The following is a 19,576-nucleotide window of genomic DNA, read 5'->3' as shown; positions in this document are numbered from 1 at the left end:
GGGTCCCAAGAGAATAAATGCAGCCCGGGCTTCTTGCAGCCTCACCCAGCTCCCGGCACACAGGGGAAGATGAAAGCAGTCGCTGTCACCGTGCTCCTGCTCCTGGCCTCCATGTGCCTCCAGGCACAGGCTGGGGTGTGCAGATGGGTTCTTGGAGACGGGCCGGCTCGCAACCACTTTCTCCTTGGGTTCCCTCGCTTCCTGCTCTTTGCGTCCCCTCCGTCCCCTCGGTTCCCTCTCTTTGGGTTCCTCCGGTTCCTTCTCTTTGGGTCCCTGGCTTCACTCGGTTTCCTCCTTGTGAGTCCTATTGATCCCCTTTCTTCGGGTCTTCTCTTTGGGTTTCCTGCTTAGGTCCCCTCTGTCCCCTCTCCTTGGATCCTCTCGGTCCACTACATCAGTGAGTTCCTGGGATGTATATCAGACCTTATAGCCTTGTACACGTTCAGTCTCATCAGCTCAAATTTGTTCTTTGCTTACAGTGTGAGGATTTTGTGCCCTCGACACCCTCAGTTAGAAGTTAAGGGACTTGAGAGAGGTGGGAAGCCTGACTGCCAGCGGAGGCTGAGGCAAAGAACTTGTGGAGTACCACAACTTCCTCAGTGCCTGCTGTTTCCAGATCTCCCTTCTCATTTACCAGAGGACATACAGTCTACATGGACTTCCTCTTCTGATTAGTATATGTCACGGAGTTCACTAGATCAATCCATGCCCGTGACAGGGGGGCAGTGGGCCCCTGCCTCCCCCTTCCACCCACCTCAGCCCCACAAAACGGGAAGGAAAAAAAAAAAAAAGATCTATGGGGGAAAACTTATTTTACTAACTATGATATCGGAATGCAAGATAACACAACGTAATAAAATCTAATGGATATTGAGACTAATAAATCGAATGAGATAGGAGAGTTCCTGAGACCGAGTCAAACCTGAAAAGCTTGGAACAGTCAGGAAAGCACCTCCAGCACCCACTGCCAGGCAGTAAGAGACCACCCCACCCAGAAGGGCCGGATCCCATGGCTTCCGTGATGCACAGGGACCTGGAATTGGAGCATTAACACTTTAACTCCCAGTGCACTACTTGATGTTTTGATGCGGAATACTGAAAACCAAAAAACAGAAAACCATGACAGCATACCTTTAGAACTAAGGATAGGCAAAGTAAGGGTGCAGCACATTAGGAAAGATCCGTTCTTAGAAATTCAATTCAAGTTTCTTTATTGCTAAGTGACCTGATAAATACAATTATGAAAAACAGAAAGAGAGAAACTTAGCTCTGCCAGTGGCACACAGCTCTGTTTGGAGAGCTGACCAGCCAACAGGCTGCCCTGGACGACGTTGACATCTGCTGTCAAATTCAGCTGGCCATCCCACCATACGTCTGATGTCTCAGACACTGCCCTGTCCCACAATGTGGCTCCAGTACAGCACAGGGGCAGCAGCTTGTTTTTAACGCAGACATGAACTGAAGAGGAACCCCACCTCCTTCTGAGCAGAGTGCATGGGAGAGAGGTGAACGCACTTCCAGCTCCAGGACTACAGACAGGAGGAGGGGGCCCAGTCGTGTCGAGACTTCACTGTCCAGATGATAGGACAAGGAAATTATTCCCCTATCTTACTCTGTCTCTGATGGGAGAGAGAACACTGCTGCTGAACAGAAGTGTGTCTTTCTATGAGCTGACTGCAAACCCACTCCCTTTCTCCTCCTGTGGAGAGGAGGAAGAATAGAGATGAGAAGGGTAGGTGTTTTCAGATGGCTTTTCATTCTCCCCGCTCCCTGGTGCATCTCCTGCCGCCCCTGTGCTGCCTGGGTGGCTTCCAGTCAGGCTCTCTTCACAGGGTTCCCCTCCCAGGTCTGCTGTTCGATGGGAATCAGTGAGCTCCTCCACAGCCTTTTCCACCCGGAGCATCCTAGAAGAGCCCAGACTCCAAGTCTGTTTCCCTAGCAGGGCACCTCCTTGCCCAGAGCTCAGTTTAAGCCCAGTGCTTAACCCCTCTGTTCCTCAGCAGGGGTCGGGTTGTGCCTGATGTGCTGAAGCACAGAAGCACAGAGTCGAGGTCTGCTGTTCAACCTGTACTCCAAGTCTGCACGGATTCAAGTGCCAGGCAGGAATTCGCACAACAAGCTCACCCAGAGCTGGATGCCAGGCATCACACACCATTTAAGAAGCAGGCATAGAATCGTTGACTGGTTGCTTTCTTTTGGTTGTGCAACAGAGCAATAGTGTGCAGAATCCAGGTGCCAGCCCATCAGCCTAAGGTGGCGCTCATTACCTGGTCAGATCTCCACTCAAATGCGTGTTTTCTCACGCTAATTAAGCTAATTAAGGTTCCTCTAGAGCATCTTTGCTTCCTTTTGTGGTGGCAACTGCACGTACTTGTGGTCAGACAAAGTAGCGCTCCTGGTCAGAAAAAGTAGTGCTGTTTAATACATTGTTGGCCAGACTCCTCCAGATGTTCTCACTTCAGTCCCACTCGAGGCTAATTACAGTGCCCCTACAACCACAAGCCACGTTATAATCGACGACCTACGCTTTGGTCGTTTAAAAAAAGAGTTTTGACTGCTGTGTGGGTTCCACTCCGCCTCTGACTTATTGGTTTCCACTAGATTACTTGCGCTGCTTTGCTCAGGAGCTGCTTTCACAAGGGTTTGATTCCTTTCACTTTTACTGCCGTGTGAGTGTGAAGCAGGACAGCATCCAAACCTGATTCGTACCTGGTGGAATGGTCAGGGTAGATGCACGGGACGTACAGTGGAATGGGTAATTGTTCTGTGGACTTTGCTTTGTGAAACTGACGCATCAGTCTGGCTCAGTGGAAGTGGTATCAATTCTTAGGGAGTTCTCAAGATGCTCAGCGGAGCTTTTGGGTGAAATGTTACTCTTCCTGTGCTTCACCCCGAAAATATTTGTTCCCAAATGTATCTACTGCCAGAGAGCGGTGATATGACTGAGGTAAAAGAAGAAAGGATAAGATGTCCTTGCAAAATAAGATCTGAGAAGAAAAACTGGTTAAACAGACTTATGTTGCAGATATATGGCAGGAGATGCTAGCTGAGCACCTGCTTGGAAATCTTGTTTGCTGGGCAGAACAAAGAGGGAGGGACTTTATGGGATACAAAGGTAGCTCCAGTTGGGCAAAACAACAAACACTGAATCCATATTATCAAGGATGTATGAACAAAGGAAAGAAAGGGGGGGTGCCTACCAGGGGGTGACTGATGGGCACATTGAGATGAGTGTGAACCCTGAGAACCTCAGCCAAAGGGAAATGGGGGAAGGTCTGAGTAGTGCTGGGGTACAGGGATAACAGAGTGTCAAAGAGCCCTCACAGCACTGTGCCCCAGAGGACTGTTCCTTTATTCACATAAACACACCAGAAGGCTGTGCTACCATTCAGCAAGACCTGGACAGACTGGAGAGCTGAGCAGCAAGAAACCAGATGAGGTTTAACAAAAGTAAGTGTAAAGTCTTGTACCTGGGAAGGAATAACCATAAGTATCAGTACAGGTTGGGGAATGACGTGCTGGAGAAGATAGAAGGAGCTGGTGTTCTGGTGGACAGGTTGGCCATGAGCCAGGAGTGTGCCCCGGTGGCCAGGAAGGCCAGTGGGATCCTGGGGTGCATTATAAGGAGCGTGGCCAGCAGGTTGAGGGAGGTGATCCTCCCCCTCTGCTCTGCCCTGCTCTGCCCTTACCTGGAGCACTGCATCCAGCTCTGGGCTCCCCAGTACAAAACAGACAGAGATCTCCTAGAGGGAGTCCAGCAGAAGGCCACAAAGGGTCTGGAGCATCTCCCCTATGAGGAAAGGCTGGGTGACATGGGTCTGTTCAGCCTTGAGAAAAGAAGACTCAGAGCTGATCTGATTAATGTTTGTAAGTGTGGGAGGCAAAGGGACATGGCCAACCTTGTGGTTGGTGGAGACAGGACAGGGGGTAGCAGCCACAAACGGGAGCACAGCAAGTTCTGCACAGACGTGCGCAGGAACTTCTTTACAGTGAGGTGACGGAGCTCTGGGCCAGGCTGCCCAGGGAGGTTTGGATTCTCCTCCTCTGGAGATTTTCCAGACCCGCCTGCGCGCCCACCCGCGCAGCCTGCTGTAGGGGCCTGCCGTGCACGGGAGTTGGACTCGATGATCTCTGCAGGTCCCTTCCAACCTCTACAATTCTGCGACAAAGAAAGCTGAAGACTCCCCGCTGCCCCTCTCAGGGATAAAGATGACTGAGCGAGCCTGGAGCAGCAATTTTCCTCACGGCAGCGAACGGCAGCTCGCCCCCCACCGCCACCCGCGGGAGCGCCCGCACAGCCGCACCGCAGCCGGACAGCGCGGCCGGAAGTGCTCTCCCTCACGGCTGCGCGGCTTCCGGCGGACGGTGCAGCCCTGAACGGAAGTGCTCTCCCTCACGCCTGCGCGGCTTCCGGCGGCGTGGGGCTGGACCCGACCGGTGGCTCCGGGCGTCGGTACCGAGTCCGGGAGAACGGCGGCCGGCTCTTCCCAGCGGAGCGGGTGAGACCGAGCGAGGAAGGGCCCGACGGAGCGTGCGAGGCCGCGGTTCAGGCCGGGGAGCCGGGCCGCGCGCCGGGAGGAGCCGCGCGCGGTGCTGCGCTCCCTCAGCGGAGCTGGCGGGGTTAATTCAGCGCCTGGCGCTGCGCCGCCTGTTCCGTCGCTGAGCGTCTTGAGTGAGGCCGCGCGGGGTGTGCGGCGCAGCCGGGCCCAGCCGGCACGCGAACGGAAGGCCCGGCTGAGCGGCCGCTGCTCGTTCGGAGCGTTAGAAGGTTGGCCTTCCTCGCAGCCCGCCTGGTGGGGCGAGGCGTTTGAATTGGCAGCAGAACACTGTGAGCGGTACAGCAGCACTGAGTGTGGGCTTCCTCAGGCAAGAAAGGGCACTTAATCAGCTGACTCTGAATTCTCTAGCAGATGGTCACGGCTTCCTGGGTTCAGGCCGGCTTTGACTGCTCCCCTCTGTCAGAGCTTTTAAAAGCTAGGAAGGCCTGCCTGACCGCAAAGGGGCAGAGCTGGACAGAAGAGAACCGGCAGTCAACGTTAACCAGTGTGGAATGGGTACAAAACCAAAGCAAAATAAAAACCTGCCAACAAGTCTCCAACAGTGGAGTAATTATTTATTTAAAAAATAGTAATAACTTAAAAAAAAAAAAAAAAAAAGGGGGGGGGGGGGGCAGAGGTGAAGCATTAACCCAATGCATTCGCAGTGGGGAAGTGTGCTGCCTCCCCAGGCCACAGAACATCACCAGAAAACTTCCTGGCCTGGTTGACCCTTCCTGTTATTATCCTTTGCTGACAGCGAGGTACTTGCTGACAGAAACCTTCGGGCTGTCATAAGGGACTGCGGTGAGTTCGGACGGTTAGTGGATGGAGTGGGAGTACAGATGATGTTCTCTGTGTCTTCAGTGGCAGTGAGGGACGCTGAGAGGACCGGAAAAATACTTGTGATAAATACATGGCTGAGAGGCTGGTACCACTGCTGCAACTTTGGTGGTTGGTTTTGGTTTTTTTTTGGCCAATGAGGCAATTTACTGGCTTACTCTGCACCTGGCCTGATGGCTGCAGATGGGTCCCGTCTGTCTCAAAGGGAGAAAAGGATCACAGCCCAGGAGCTGGCATGAAAGGAGGCATGGTGGTGTGGCTCTCTATTAGAGAACAGTTTGATATCACAGAGCTCGGGGCTGGGGATGGTAACGTTGAGTCCCTGCGGGTCAGGATCAGGGTGAAGACCAACAAGGTGGACATCCTGGTGGGGGTCCGTTACAGAATGCCAGACCAGGATGAAGAGATAGATGAAGCATTCTATGAGCAGCTGGCAGGAGTTGTGCAATCACTGAACTTTGTTCCCATGGGGAACTTCAGCTTCCCAGGGTTACCTTGTTTGGAATTCCCCAGCAAGATAATTCTGTTTTCTTTTACAGCATTCTGCAGGATAGCAGACAGAAATGCTGTGTTTATGCTGATGTCCCAGTCTCTGGTAATGTTGCTACTGCTGTCCCAAAATCTGGGTTCTCTAGGTTGGTGTGCACACAGGCATGAGATATTTATTTCAAGTCTTCATAGAGATGAGTGCTGAGTAGTTCTCTCACAGGGCTAGCATGCCTTCTCTGTACATAGATTTCTTTTGTGGACAAGAAATGTAGGATCACATTGTCTGATCCTACTGATAAGAGTTTACCTACAGGAATGGTTACCTACCCATTTCCATTTGAAGGGTCAGCCCTCTCCTACTTTCAGTTCTCCTGTAATTGATAATCAAAGTCAATGCCATTTGCAGTTGGTGCATTTCATTCAACCCCTCTTTGTACCAGGATACAGTCAATTTTAAAAGTTGGAATGGATTTGGAGCAGGACAAAGAGTTCATAGGTACTAGATGGAAGCTGAGCTGTGGAATAGAATTAAATGGAGGAGAAAGTATTATCCATAATTTATTCAATCATAATAGAAATATATGCAACCCTCCATCTGTGGACCAAGACTGAAAGCTCCAGTGCTGGATCCAAGAATGGATACTATCCATCTTTCTGTCTTCCTCTCCTTATTCCTCTGTCTCTGACTCTCTTCTCTCTTATTATTATCATCTCTCTGATTGCTGTGTTCTGGAGAACAATTTCTTCATTCCTGTCCACCAGGCCTACTCTCTTCAGTGTCTCTAAAACTATTCAGAACTAGAAAAATTAAAAAAAAGAGCAACCCTCAAATCTTCCTCTCAGCTATTTGCCATCTTCCTCTTGTGTGTTACCCTACACCTCTTTCCTATGTTGTGTGGCAGTTGCTCAGTCACAGCCTGAAGCAGCGGCTGAGCACCTGGGGAAGGAACGCAGCCAGCACTGGGAGCACAGGAGGAAGCAGTTCACCACACCGAGGGGCTGGCTGCCACAAGGGAGGGATCTCTACCTGGAAATCCCTCCTTTTGGAGCGTTTTGGCAAGCCCTGATCCTTGGGATGAGCGAGCAAATCTTTTTTTAACTGGATTACGACCATCACCCTTTTTGGGTAATTTAGGTGCTGTGAAGGAATAGAGAATCACCTTGTCAGGGGATTCAGAACAGGTGGTAGACCAAGGAGAAGGGAGCTCACTGTACGTAGTGCAGCCTTGCTCTGGCCAAAACTCCCCTGTTCAAGGAGAGCTGTTGTCTGCAGGCTTTGTAAATCTAGCAGGCATAAAAGGATGTCTGAGAGAAACTGGGGGAGGGACTTTGAGGCCTCTGGTTCGAAGCCTCTGGTCAAGTTCTCTTACAGCCCTATTGGCTGCACCAACACTGGAACCCAGACTGGGGGGAAATCTCTGGACTCTCAGGACATACTGGAGACACAACGGCGCACCAGTGTGGTTAAAAGCTGTTAATCTGCTTTGTTGTTAAGCACTGCTCTGTTTATACATGTGAACAGAGCATTCTGCAAAACTCTTCAACCGTTCCCGCAGGCGCTCAGCCATCAGAGCCGTGAGAGGTTCTTTCCTCTTCCAGAGGTGTCCTTGGTTCTCGTGCTGCTTATCTTGCTCCACAGCTGCTGCTCTGAACAGTTTTTCTTGTATTCCCACAATGCTTTTTTTTCCCTTTTTCTCTGTCCCATCGTGTCCCCCTCTCCCTTTTTCTTTATTTTCCCCTTGTAACGTTGTTAAGTATCGCACTCTTTATTTGGATTTCTTACAAAATTGCATACTTTAGCTGCACGGTTTAGATAAATGTGATTGTAAGACTGACAATACTTTTAAGATAATTGTTGCACAGAGAATCTCATTAAAATTGATGATTGTGTTTGGATTGAGAGTGTCGAGTCACCTAATCAAGGGGATTTGCAAATCAGGCCACCCTTGTCTTGCTTCTCAGGTGGCACCCGTTACAAAGAAGATAAATCCATTATACCATCATTTTTATGCTTAGCACCACTGAGAATCAATAAGTAGGCTGCAAGGTGTAGTTAAAATCACAAGCACAGCACCAGTAGATGGTGATCTGATCATCGCAGGCTGGTTCAGCTGCACTGTCAGTGTCTCTTTTCAGTGGGTGAAACCCTAAAGACCGTGGTGGTGTTGTACTCTGTGTGCCTGAGTGTGGGGAGGGGCGGAAGGGGATGTGTTCAAATTGCTCTTCCATTATCAACACGCTTTCCTGCAGGTCCTGTTAGATGAGCGTTCCACTTCCTAATGGGTTTTCTGCAGCGGATTCTGGGAGGGCTGTCCTCTTTAGTCTCGCTTCCAGTAAATTAAAAAAATTAAATCCAGTAAATTAAACTGCTACAGTTGGCACAGGCTGTGCTTTATATATTGTGTCAACTTGCTTAACTGCTCGGGCTGAAGATAGCAGTCCTTTTCCCATACATAATATGTCACTGTACAGTTCCTTTAAATGTAGCTAAGCTGGACGTTAAGTGGCTGCTGCTGCTTGCCCCACCTGATCGGTAGAAGTTCCTTTGATTACGGTGCTCAGTGTGTATGGCATAAAAAGTTGTGGGAGACAAAGCTTTTCTTTCCAGATCTGCTGTAACTTCAGCAATTCCACCCCACGCCACAGCAGAAACGTGGTACTGGAGTACTGCAGTAGTTCTTGATTCAAGGAGGGCAGGGGCTGTGCGAAGTACACTGCCTTTTTAGCATCAGTGTTTGAAGCTGGCACCAGGTCATGTGTTTAAAACCTCAGAACCCCAAATATTTCTCATGAGTATTTATAATTGTGGAGCAAGTGGGTGACATGAATTTCTCACCCAGGAGCCAGAAATTCGCTTTGGCAATTTGGGCCACAATATTTTGTTTCTTTTACATCAGTAATCTTAACTCTTTGCTGCCTGAATTGCGTGCTCAGCCTCCCAAGCCCCAGTGGGATTTTCATCACTGATTTCTCATTTCTGGAATGCTACAGTTAGACTAAAGATAATGCCTGGAGGCTGATTATGAGTCAGGACTCTAGGAATGGGTAAAACTAATGCTTTCCTCGTGCTTCGTTACTCCACTTTGGGAGATTTCTTTGCAGATATCGATACCAGTTTATCAGGGATGGATAGAACTACACTATATACCCTTAAGGGTGAAACGGGGATCTGGGTGTTCATACAGTATAGATTTGCTGTAGTGGTTTAAGTGACTTAACGAGATTGGAGATGGCTGGGTACGCTTTTTTGTGGCGCAGTGGTTAGGGTTAAACACACGCATACCACAGTAATAAACTCCTTGAACCATGGAGGTAAGGAACTGCAGTGAGGCTGGATCCACTCCTAGTCCCAGAGTAGGTCAATGGTTTGTACCTAAGGGATCCTGTGTGCACAGTCACTCTGAGATACACTCTTAGCAAGGCTGACAAAGGCTAGAGAAAACTCTCTGTCACTCACCGAGGTTCTGAATCAACAAGTTTTCTTGAGACCAGGAGTCACTGCTGGCAAAGAGGCCTGAGCCAGGAGGGGGTGATCAGCTGCCTGCAAACAGCCCTTTGTTTTGCTTATTGATCGGATGAAGGTAAGGCTGTCTACCTGGACTTCAGGAAAGCCTTTGACACTGTCCCCCACAGCATCCTTGTGGAGAAGCTGGCTGCCCACGGTTTGGATGGGCGTATTCTCCGCTGGGTGAAGCACTGCTGGATGGCCGGGCCCAAGGAGTTGTGGTCAGTGAGTTAAATCCAGTTGGCAGCCTGTCACGAGCGGTGTCCCCCACGGCTCAGTGCTGGGGTTGCTTCTATTTAACATCTTTATTAACGATCTTGACAAGGAGATTGAGCGCATCCTCAGTAGTAAGTTTGCAGATGACACCAAGTTGGGAGGGGTTTGTTGATCTGCCTGAGGGGGGAAAGGCACTGCAGAGGGAGCTGGACAGACTGGATGGATGGGCTGAGGTTAACGGCATGAGTTTCAATAGGGCCAAGTGTCAGGTCCTGCATTTTGGTCACAGCAACCCCAGGCAACCCTACAGGCTTGGGGAGGAATAGCTGGAAAGCTGCCTGATGGAAAGGGACCTTGGTGCTCTGGTGGTCAGTCGGCTGAACGTGAGCCAGCAGTGTGCCCAGGTGGCCAAGAAGGTCGATGGCATCCTGGCTTGGATCAGGAACGGAGTGGTGAGCAGGAGCAGGGAAGTCATCCTGCCCTGCACTTGGCACTGGTGAGGCCTCACCTCAAGTACTGCGTTCAGTTTTGGGCACCTCAGTACAGAAAGGACGTGGAGGTGCTGGAGCAGGGCCAAAGATGGGCAACAAGGCTGGGGAAGGGCTTGGAGAAAATGGCCTACGAGGAGAGACTGAAGGATCTGGGGCTGTTTGGCCTGGGGGAAGAGGAGGCTGAGGGGAGACCTTATGGCTCTCTTTCAATATCTGAAAAGTGATAGCAGCAGAGCGGGGCTCTTCTCTTCTCACTGGTGACAGGATGGGAGGAAATGGCCTTAAGTTGCATCAGGGTAAGTTTAGGTTGGGTATCAGGAAGAACTTCTTTACAGAAAGGGTTGTTAAGCACTGCAGTGGGCTGCCCAGGGAGGTGATTGAGTCACCATCCCTGGATGTGTTTACAGACCACCTGGATGTGGTGCTCAGGGACACGATTTAGCAGAGGGCTGTTAGAGTTTGGGTAGCATGGTTAGGTTATGGTTGGACTCGATGATCTTTAAGGTCTTTTCCCACCTGAGCAATTCTATGATTCTGTGTTGCCTGTTGCCACCAACTCCAGCAACCAGACTGGATCCCAGGTTACTGTTTGTAGCATTTTGTGCCTTTCAGTGTCAGTTTCCATAAACCTTTTTGAACCCTTGGGCATTCAGCATTTTGGAAAAAAATAAGCAGAATATCCTAAAGGGAATTTTAATGAAAATGTCCTTGCATAATTTTCAGAGACATGAAAGGTGTGCTGGGCTCCAAAGAAAGCCTGTATGTGTTGGCCAGGTGTCATTCAGGCCCAAATTGTAGTTTCAGAGTTGAGAGGGACATATAATAACGTTGTTGGATGAGCAGCTCTGCCAGAGTCGCAAACATTCTCTCATCTGCCCTGTTTCTGTCATTTAAGTGTCACTTCCAGCCCCCAAGCCTGTGGTGATCTCCCTGCTGGAAGGAAGGGATGACCCCTGGATCCCAGATGTGCACGCCTTGGGGGACATGGCAGGAGAGCTCAGTGCAGGTGAGGGGGTGGGGGGGTGAGAGGAGGAGGCTGGGGCTGGCAAAAGCCATCTCTGACTGGGAAATTTTGGCACCATGTGATATTTCTGAATTTCCTCTGTCATCCAGCAGGTGGTGGCATCACAACTGTGAAGGAAGATCTGCAGAATAGTGGCACGGCCCAGAGGCAGTGTGTTAGCGTCTCTGTTGGAAAAACCAGGAAGGATGTCCAAGGGGGTGTGGAGCAAGGAGGGCACGTCAAGAAGCCACTGGGAAACTGTCCAGGAAAGAGAGCGAGGAAACACCTAGACTGCAGCACAGGTCAGAAGCAGTGTAAAGACTCAGTGAGCAGGGAAGTGTGCCGTAAGAAAAGTCAAAATCCATGTGATGGGAGTGAGAAAAGCTTTCAAACTTATTCTGACTGTGTTAACCAGCAGCACATCCACGCAGGAGACAGACACTTTAAATGCCTTGAAGTGTCAACAGTGTGGGAAGAGCTTCAAAAGCAGTTCTAAACTCCTCTCCCACCAGCACATCCACACAGGAGAGAGACCCTTTAAGTGTCCTGAGTGTGGCAAGAGCTTCAAAAGCCGTTCTGACCTCATCTACCACCAGCGCATCCACACAGGGGAGAGAGCTTTTAAGTGCCCTGAGTGCCCAAAGATCTTCAGAAGCAGTTCTGACCTTGCAATCCACCAGCGCATCCACACAGGCGACAAACCCTACAAGTGCCCTGTGTGTGAGAAGAGCTTCCGGCAGTGCTCCCACCTCATGATCCACCAGCGCATCCACACAGGAGACAGACCCTACAAGTGCCCCGTTTGTGGGAAAGGCTACAAAAGCAGCTCTCATTTGAAGAGCCACCAGCGCATCCACACGGGAGAGAGACCGTTCAAGTGCCCTGTGTGTGGAAAGAGCTTCAAAAGCAGTTCCAACCTCATCCGCCACCAGCACATCCACACAGGAGAGAGACCCTTTAAATGCCCAGAGTGTGAGGAGAGCTTCAAAAGCAGTTCTGACCTCATCTACCACCAGAGCATCCACACGGGAGAGAGACCCTATAAGTGCCCCGAGTGTGGGAAGAGCTTCAGAAGGAGTTCCAACCTGACAATTCACCATCGCATCCACACAGGAGAGAGACCTTTTAAGTGTCCGCAGTGTCCAAAGAGCTTTAAAAGCAGTTCCCACCTTATCTACCACCAGCTCATCCACACAGGAGAGAGAGCCTTTAAGTGTCCTGAGTGTTCAAAGAACTTCAAAAGCAGTTCCCACCTCATCCGCCACCAGCGCATCCACACAGGGGAGAAAGACCCTACAAGTGCCCTGAGTGTGGGGAGAGCTTCAAAAGCAGTCCCAGCCTCAGAGGTCAGCAGCACACCCGCACAGGAGAGAGACCTTGCGAGTACTCTGAGCGCGGGGAAGGCTTTAGAAGCCTCAACTCCCACAGGCACATCCACAGAGGAGACAGATGACAGAAGTGCCCTGGGTTTGTGAGAAGCTTCAGAAGCAGTTCCAGCCTCCTTACCTACCAGCGCGTCCACGCAAGAGATAGAGCCTGCAAGTGCAACGAATGTGAGAAGGTCTTCACCCCAACCTGGTTACCTGCTTGTGGGTTTGCATGGTGATGAACCTTCAGCAGAGGAAAAGCTCTGGAGACAAAGCAAATCATGTTCCTCGTTCCTTCCGGGGGAATTGCCCATATTGCTCTCTTTCTGCTGGAGACAGGGCAAAGGAGAATTCAGTGATTATGGCAGGTGGATCAGAAGCACATTTCTGCCAGGTCTGTGTGCGGGGAATTGTCTGAGGAAGTCATTTCTTTTCACCCCAGAGAAACTCATCTGCTGTGGGTCAACAGATGAGGATCCAGACTAAACCTCAACTGGACCAAGAATTCACTCTGCAGGGAGTGAAGGAAGAGCTTCAGCTGGAGCTTAACTTTTAGTAGACCCCAGTAAACCGACACAGGAGAGAGCCCCTATGAGCACCTTGACTGCTGGAAGAAGTACATCCAGAGCTGGGAGCTCATCTCACACCAGTGGGTACCAGTTTGGAACACACCCCCTATGAATGTGCTGCCTGTGTTTGCCTGAGCCTGAAGCCGCCAGGGGAGGATGGGAAGGATGCCACCTGTGTGAGGTGCGAGCAGGTGGACGAGCTGCTCAGCCTGGTGGTGGAGCTTAGGGAGGAGGTAGAGAGATTAAGAACCATTAGAACCATTAGAGAGTGTGAGATAGACTGGTGGTGTGACTCTCTGCCGTGGTCAAACCGAGAGAGCCGACTTGAGAAGAGAGGAGGAATGGCAGCGGGTCCCGCCTCAGCGTTGCAGGCAGCACCCATCCCTACCTCGGTTCCTCAGGTGCCTCTAAGTAATAGGTTTGAAGCCCTGAAACTGGAGGGTGAGGTGGCTGAGAATGAGATGGAGGGACAGCCTCCAAGCTTTTCTAAGGAGAGGCGGTCGGCTCCACGCTTGAAGACTGCCTCCTCCAGCAAAGAAAGAGGGTGATAGTCGTAGGTGATTCCCTTCTGAAAGGAACTGAGGGCCCTACCTCACCTGTAGAGAAGCGTGCTGCCTCCCTAGGGCACGGGTCAGGGGTATCTCTAGAAAGCTTCCTGGGCTTATTCGCCCATCTGACTACTGTCCCTTATTGGTAGTTCAATCGGCAGTGATGATGCTGCTGAGGGCAGCCTGAGGGCTATCAAAAATGATTTCAGGGGACTGGGGAGGATACTTGATGGAGCGGGCGTGCAGGTGGTTTTCTCTTCTATCCCTTCAGTGGTGGGGAAGGACACTGAGAGGATCAAAAAAACCCTCCTCATAAATAAATGGCTTAGAGGTTGGTGCGGGCACAAGAATTTTGGTTTTTTTGACCGTGGGGCAATTTACTTGGCTCCTGGCATGATGGCTGCAGATGGAACTCACCTGTCTGCAAGAGGTAAAAGGATCCTAGCCCAGGAACTGGCGGGCCTCATTGTGTTTAAACTAGGTAAGAAGGGGGAAGGGGACAAAATGAGGGCTGCTGGGGTTGAGTGGGTAGTTCGAGGCTCAAAACAGAGCTTGATGGGTGATGAGGGTGGAGTTCAAAGGGATGGAGAATGGCAGGGGGATGCTGCTTCCCTGAAGTCTGTATGGAAAATAAACAGTATGGGAAATAAACAGCATGAGTGGGAGATGCGTGTGCGGTCGCACGGCCACGATCTCATTGCAGTCACGGAGACGTGGTGGGATGTATGGTGGCATGTTGTCATGGAGGGCTGTGTGCTTTTTAGGAAAGATCAGCTGGTGAGGCGGGGTGGTGGAGTTGCTCTTTATTATTTAGTTGCTAGAGCGTATTGAACTCCACCTGGGGGACAGTGGTAGCAGTGCAGAGCTTGTGGGTGAGAATCAAGGGGCGGGCTGGTATGGCTGACGCTGTTGTGGGTGTGTACTGCAGGCTCCTGATCAGGAGGAGGAGGTTGATGAGGCCTTCCGTAAGCAACTGGAAGCAGCATCACCATCCCAGGCGCTGGTGCTTATGGGGGACTTCAGTTATCCAGATATTTGCTGGATAAGCAGCACGGCCAGGCACGCGTGGTCCAGACGGTTCCTGCAATGCGTTGAAGACAACTTTCTGACGCAGGTGGTGGAGGAACCGACGAGGGGAGGGGTGCTGCTGGACCTTATTCTCACTAATAAGGAAAGGCCTTGCCAAGGAAGTAAAGGTCGGGGGCAGCTTAGGCTGTAGTGACCACGAGATGGTGGAGTTCAAGAGTGGAAGAAGCGAAGCAGTAAGTAGGATTGCTACCCTGGACTTTAGGAGAGTCAACTTCGATCTCTTCTGGGACCTACTTGGAGCCGTCCTGTGGGCCGGGGTGTTAGAAGGTGAGGGGATCTGTGAGAGCTGGTCAGCATTTAAACGGCTCTTCTTCCAAGCTCAGGATCAGTGCGTCCCTGTGAGCAAGAAATCAGGAAAGGGTGGCAGGAGACCTGTGTGGGTGAGCAAGGAGCTCATGCACAAACTCAGAGGAAAGAAGAAGGTCCATGAAATGTGGAAAAAGGGTCTGACCGCTTGGGAAGCCCTCCTGGAATTGAATCAGGCAAAGGTGATAAAGGATAATAAAAAAGGCTTTTTTAAGGATGCTAATAGTAAAAGGAAGACTAGGGAGAGTGTGGCTCCCCTCCTAAGTGAGAGGGGTGTTCTGGAAACGAGGGATGCTGAGATGGCGGAGATACTGAATGCCTTCTTTGCTTCTGTCTTCAGTGAAAAAGCTCTCTCTCAGGAATCCCAGACCCTGGAGGGGTGAGAGGGTCTGGGGGATGGAAGACTTCCCTTTAGTCAGGGAAGAGGTGGTCTGAGAGCACCTAGGCAACACCAGTGTTCATAAATCCATGGGAGCTGAGGGGATGCATCCACGTGTGCTGAGGGAGCTGGCGGAGGTGATTGCTGAACCCCTTCTGTCATCTTTGAGAGGGCTTGGAGAATGGAGGAGGTGCCTGAAGACTGGAGGATAGCCAGAGTCACTCCGGTCTTCAGAAAGGGCAAGAAGGAGGATCCAGGTGATTACAGACCAGTCAGCCTCACCTCTGTCCCTGGAAAGGTGATGGAACAGCTTGTGCTGGATGCCATCTCCAGACAACTGGGAGAAAAGGAGGTTATCAGGAGTAGTCAGCATGGGCTCACCAAGGGGAGGTCGTGCTCGACCAACCTGGTGGCCTTCTATGATGCTGTCACATGCTGAGTGGATGGGGGGAGGGCAGTGGATGCAGTCTACCTTGATTTTAGAAAGGCCTTTGATACTGTCTCCCACGACATCCTTATAACAAAGCTGAGGAAGTGTGGGATGGACGGGTGGACAGTGAGGTGGGTTGAGAACTGGCTGACTGGCAGAGCGCAGAGGATCGTCGTTGGTGGTGCAGAGTCTGGCTGGAGACCTGTAACCAGTGGTGTCCCCCAGGGGTCTGTGCTGGGTCCGGTCTTGTTCAACATCTTCATCAATGACCTTGATAGGGACAGTGGCCTCCCTCAGCAAGTTTGCTGATGATACGAAGTTGGGAGGATTGGCTGACACGCCTGAAGGCTGTGCTGCCATTCAGCGAGACCTGGACAGGCTGGAGAGCTGGGCAGTAAGAAACCAGATGAGGTTCAACAAAAGCAAGCGTAGGGTCTTGCATCTAGGGAGGAATAATTGCATGCACCAATACAGGCTGGGGGATGAGCTGCTGGAGAGGAGCTCTGCAGAGAGGGACCTGGGCGTCCTGGTGGCAAAAAGGCCAATGGCATTCTGGGGTGCATTAAGAAGAGCGTGTCCAGCAGGTGGAGGGAGGTGATCCTCCCCCTCTACTCTGCCCTGGTAAGGCCTCATCTGGAGTGCTGTGTCCAGTTCTGGGCTCCCCAGTACAAAAAAGACAGGGATCTCTTGGAAAGAGTCCAGCAGAGGGCCACAAAGATGGTGGCATCTCCCCTATGAAGAAAGGCTGAGTGAACTGGGTCTGTTCAGCCTTGAGAAAGGAAGACTGAGAGGGGACCTGATCCAGGTCTGTAAATATCTGAGGTGTGGGGGGGCAGAGTGAGACTGGGGAGAAATCCAATCCATGCCTGCACTGCAGCAAGTGCTTCAACCACAGCTCCAAGCTGGCAAAGCACCAATGAGTCCACATGGCAGGAAGCCTTACAGATGCCTCAAGTTTGTAAGGAGGGCTTCGTGCAGGAGCGAGAGTTCCCCACTCACAAGAGACTGCACTTCTGGAAGAAATGCTACGTATGTCCCAAATGCAGGAAGAGGTTCAACCAATTAAAAAAAAAAAAAAAACAAACACCTCTTTCCATGCCTCATTTTCTCTTCTGTTCTTCCTGCAAGCATCTTTTTGAAGTTGTTTCCTAAGGAATAACGCGTAGGAATGTTCTGTGTGTCTGCGTGCGTGTGTTCCTTTCAGTAATTTCTGATTCCTCTGATTAATCAAATGCAAAGGTCAGGAGAGCAGTAAAGTGACTCTTGCGTGTTTACTGAAAATCACTTGCAGTTGAAAGGGAAGGGGGAGAATAAATTAACTGACTTGTCCCAAAGTTTTTCTTTTCCTTGGAGTCTGGCCCTACTTTCTTAAAATAAAAAAGGACGCATGGAAGATGGGGAAATGTGGAATCAAAGAATCAGTTGAGTTGGACTCCTACAGGTCGTGTAGTCTAACTGCTCTGCAGTGAACAAGGAAATCTACAGCCAGATCAGGTTGCTCAGAGCCTTCCCCAGCCTGACCTTGTATGTATCCAAGGATTGGGCATCCACCACCTCTCTGGGTAACTTGTTCCAGTGCCTCACCACCCTGATTGTAAAAATCTTTTTTGTTATATCCTATCTAAATCTCCCCTCTTTTAGTTGGAAAACATTTCCCCTTGTCCTATCACAGCTGACTCTGCTAATTGCCTGTACCCTTCTTTCTTACAGCCCCATTAAATACTGAAAGGCCATTCTCAGGTCATTCTCCTTTCTAGGCTGAACATCCCCTGCTCTCTCAGCCTGTCCTCGCAGGGGGGGAAGTGTTCCATCCGTTGGGTCATTTTGAGAAGGAGGGTGTATATATATACATATATTTTTTTAGCACTGATTCCAGTCCACTGCTTGCCTCTGGGAGCAGGCATGTTTGGGATACTACATTCAGCATCCCAACTTTCAACAGGTGCTGGGAGCAAAGTCAGAGCAAACCCACAGCGCAGAGATTTCAGAGCACAAGAAGCTCTGCAGTGCACGTTTGTCTTGCAAGATATCCCTGCCCTGGGGCAGGATTCTTCTCCACTCATGCTCTGCAAGGCTGGCTGGGCAGAGAAGATGCTCATGTGTCTCTCCTCTCCTGTGACCTCAGAAGGTGTTCATTATCGAGCAGTTTCCAGTCACCATAACCTCAGAGACATGCAGGAGCACAGGGAAGACTTTCTCTCTGTATTTTCTCTCCCCACAATCATTTTAATTGCTGATTTCCCCCCGCCCAGGTTTTAAAGCGCACCGTTTGCAAAGGCAAGGTTTTGTTCCCACTCGCAGAATCGACCTGTTTTGTCTCTGCTTTGGGGAAGAGCCCTTAGCCCTTGCAGAGTTGTGAGTGCAGGCTGCAGGAGCAGGAGGATTTGGGGATCCAAGATTGTTTGTTTTCCTTGTGATGGTAGGATAGGATACCTGAAGGAGGTGACTTCCATTCTTGGTGTTCACGCAGGATGGTGTGCAAGGAGGACTTTGTCACTTGGCTAGTCGAAACAGCAGTTGTATCCAGCCTGCAGAAAGCTATGCAACAACGAGATGTTCATCATTCATACACAACAGCTTGAAATTCCATCTCCTCTGCTTCGTGGGGAGCAGCCCCTGCGTGTGTTAAGGGTTCAGGACCTAGGGGTCAGCGAACTGGAAAAAGCAATAGTGAATGTATCAGCCACTATGGAAAGAATTAAGAACCTGACTTTAGGTACCATGCAGGGTCTGCAGACAGAGATCTGTTCCTTGAGGTCTTGCAGAATAGAATGTCCCTAGACCTTCACACAGCAAAGGCAGGACGGGTCTGTACGATAACTAACCGAAGTTGCTGTGCTTGCATGGGCCAAAATCGAGAGGTAGAAACTGATTTACAGACAATTTGGAGACAGGTTAAAGTTGTGCACCGTCTCCTTAGATGGCACTTCGTTTGGATTCATGGATATACAGCATAAGCTCGCTCACTGGCTCCACAACTTTACCTGGGTAAAGCAACTGTTTGTAGCAGCAGTTGTACTGATTATCCTTACAGGGATAACCTGCACAGGCATGCAGTGTTCTTTCTGGTGGTGTCCTAAGAGAAAAAGACCTAGATGATTATGCCAAGAGGCGTCATATGAAGCACCAGGTGGAATCTAGAAAGTAATTCAGGAAGGCGTTAATGGACAGTGGTGCACAGTAGGCAAAAGGATTTGCCTAGGATATAAAAAAGGGGGGGTGAATCGTGTGAATCACAGCTTTTCCATACTGTGAGAACAGACTTTCTGGATAACTTGAGTGGATAAAAGCTGAAGGACGAGCTGCTTGCGTACAGGTAGGCTCAAGAACAGAATGCAGAGTTGCACAAACTCGCTGACAAACCATGATAAGAAAGAAGAGTAGGTGCTCTGTTGTTGAAGATAGGACAGTGAAACAGATACCTCAGCCCAACACAACACCAACATGAGCTGGGTCAGGCTGTCCCCAACCTCCCTTAAGAGTTTGGAGTGAGGTTGACACCTGGCCTTCATTCAATGAGCACCAGAGACCCCCACCACATTTTATGGTGCATGCTCAAGAGGATGGGACAGTACGATTTTCCTGGCAGCGGTTTGATTATGAGTGGTGCCTAATTCAGCAATTTCTGTTCGTCCTTCCCAGCCGCCATAAACTGCACTGTATTGCTCTGAATAAGTTTCGTGCTGCACTGCATTGCGAACAAACCCTTGTATTGCAAATAAACAGCGTTGCTCATTAAACCATGGAGCAGTTGAATTCACTGCTGCTTGTGACCCTCTACGTGTAAAGCTATAAATTTAATGTCA

The 19,576-nt window shown here is 50.4% G+C and overlaps 1 protein-coding gene and 1 long non-coding RNA gene across 2 annotated transcripts; one reads left to right on the top strand and one right to left on the bottom strand.

Annotated features, from left to right (window-relative positions):
* Window positions 1–1,194: 1,194 nt before the first annotated feature.
* Window positions 1,195–4,340, bottom strand: LOC146542072 (uncharacterized). Its single transcript, XR_014880728.1, has 2 exons — window positions 3,690–4,340; window positions 1,195–3,608 (listed from the first exon to the last, which is right to left on the bottom strand). It is a non-coding gene; the product is annotated as an uncharacterized LOC146542072 (long non-coding RNA).
* Window position 4,341: 1 nt separating this feature from the next.
* On the top strand, window positions 4,342–19,510 carry LOC104909741 (uncharacterized). The gene is given in 5 exon segments (XM_085214760.1): window positions 4,342–4,499; window positions 10,975–11,085; window positions 11,193–11,548; window positions 11,550–12,374; window positions 12,377–19,510. Coding segments are annotated over 4 exon segments (1,362 nt in total). The 5' UTR covers window positions 4,342–4,499; window positions 10,975–11,063; the 3' UTR covers window positions 12,536–19,510.
* Window positions 19,511–19,576: the final 66 nt, after the last annotated feature.

Source organism: Meleagris gallopavo, chromosome 33 (assembly GCF_905368555.1).
Source record: "Meleagris gallopavo chromosome 33, MGAL_WU_HG_1.1, whole genome shotgun sequence".
Classification (NCBI taxonomy): domain Eukaryota; kingdom Metazoa; phylum Chordata; class Aves; order Galliformes; family Phasianidae; genus Meleagris; species Meleagris gallopavo.
This window is presented reverse-complemented; position numbering and strand designations above follow the sequence as displayed.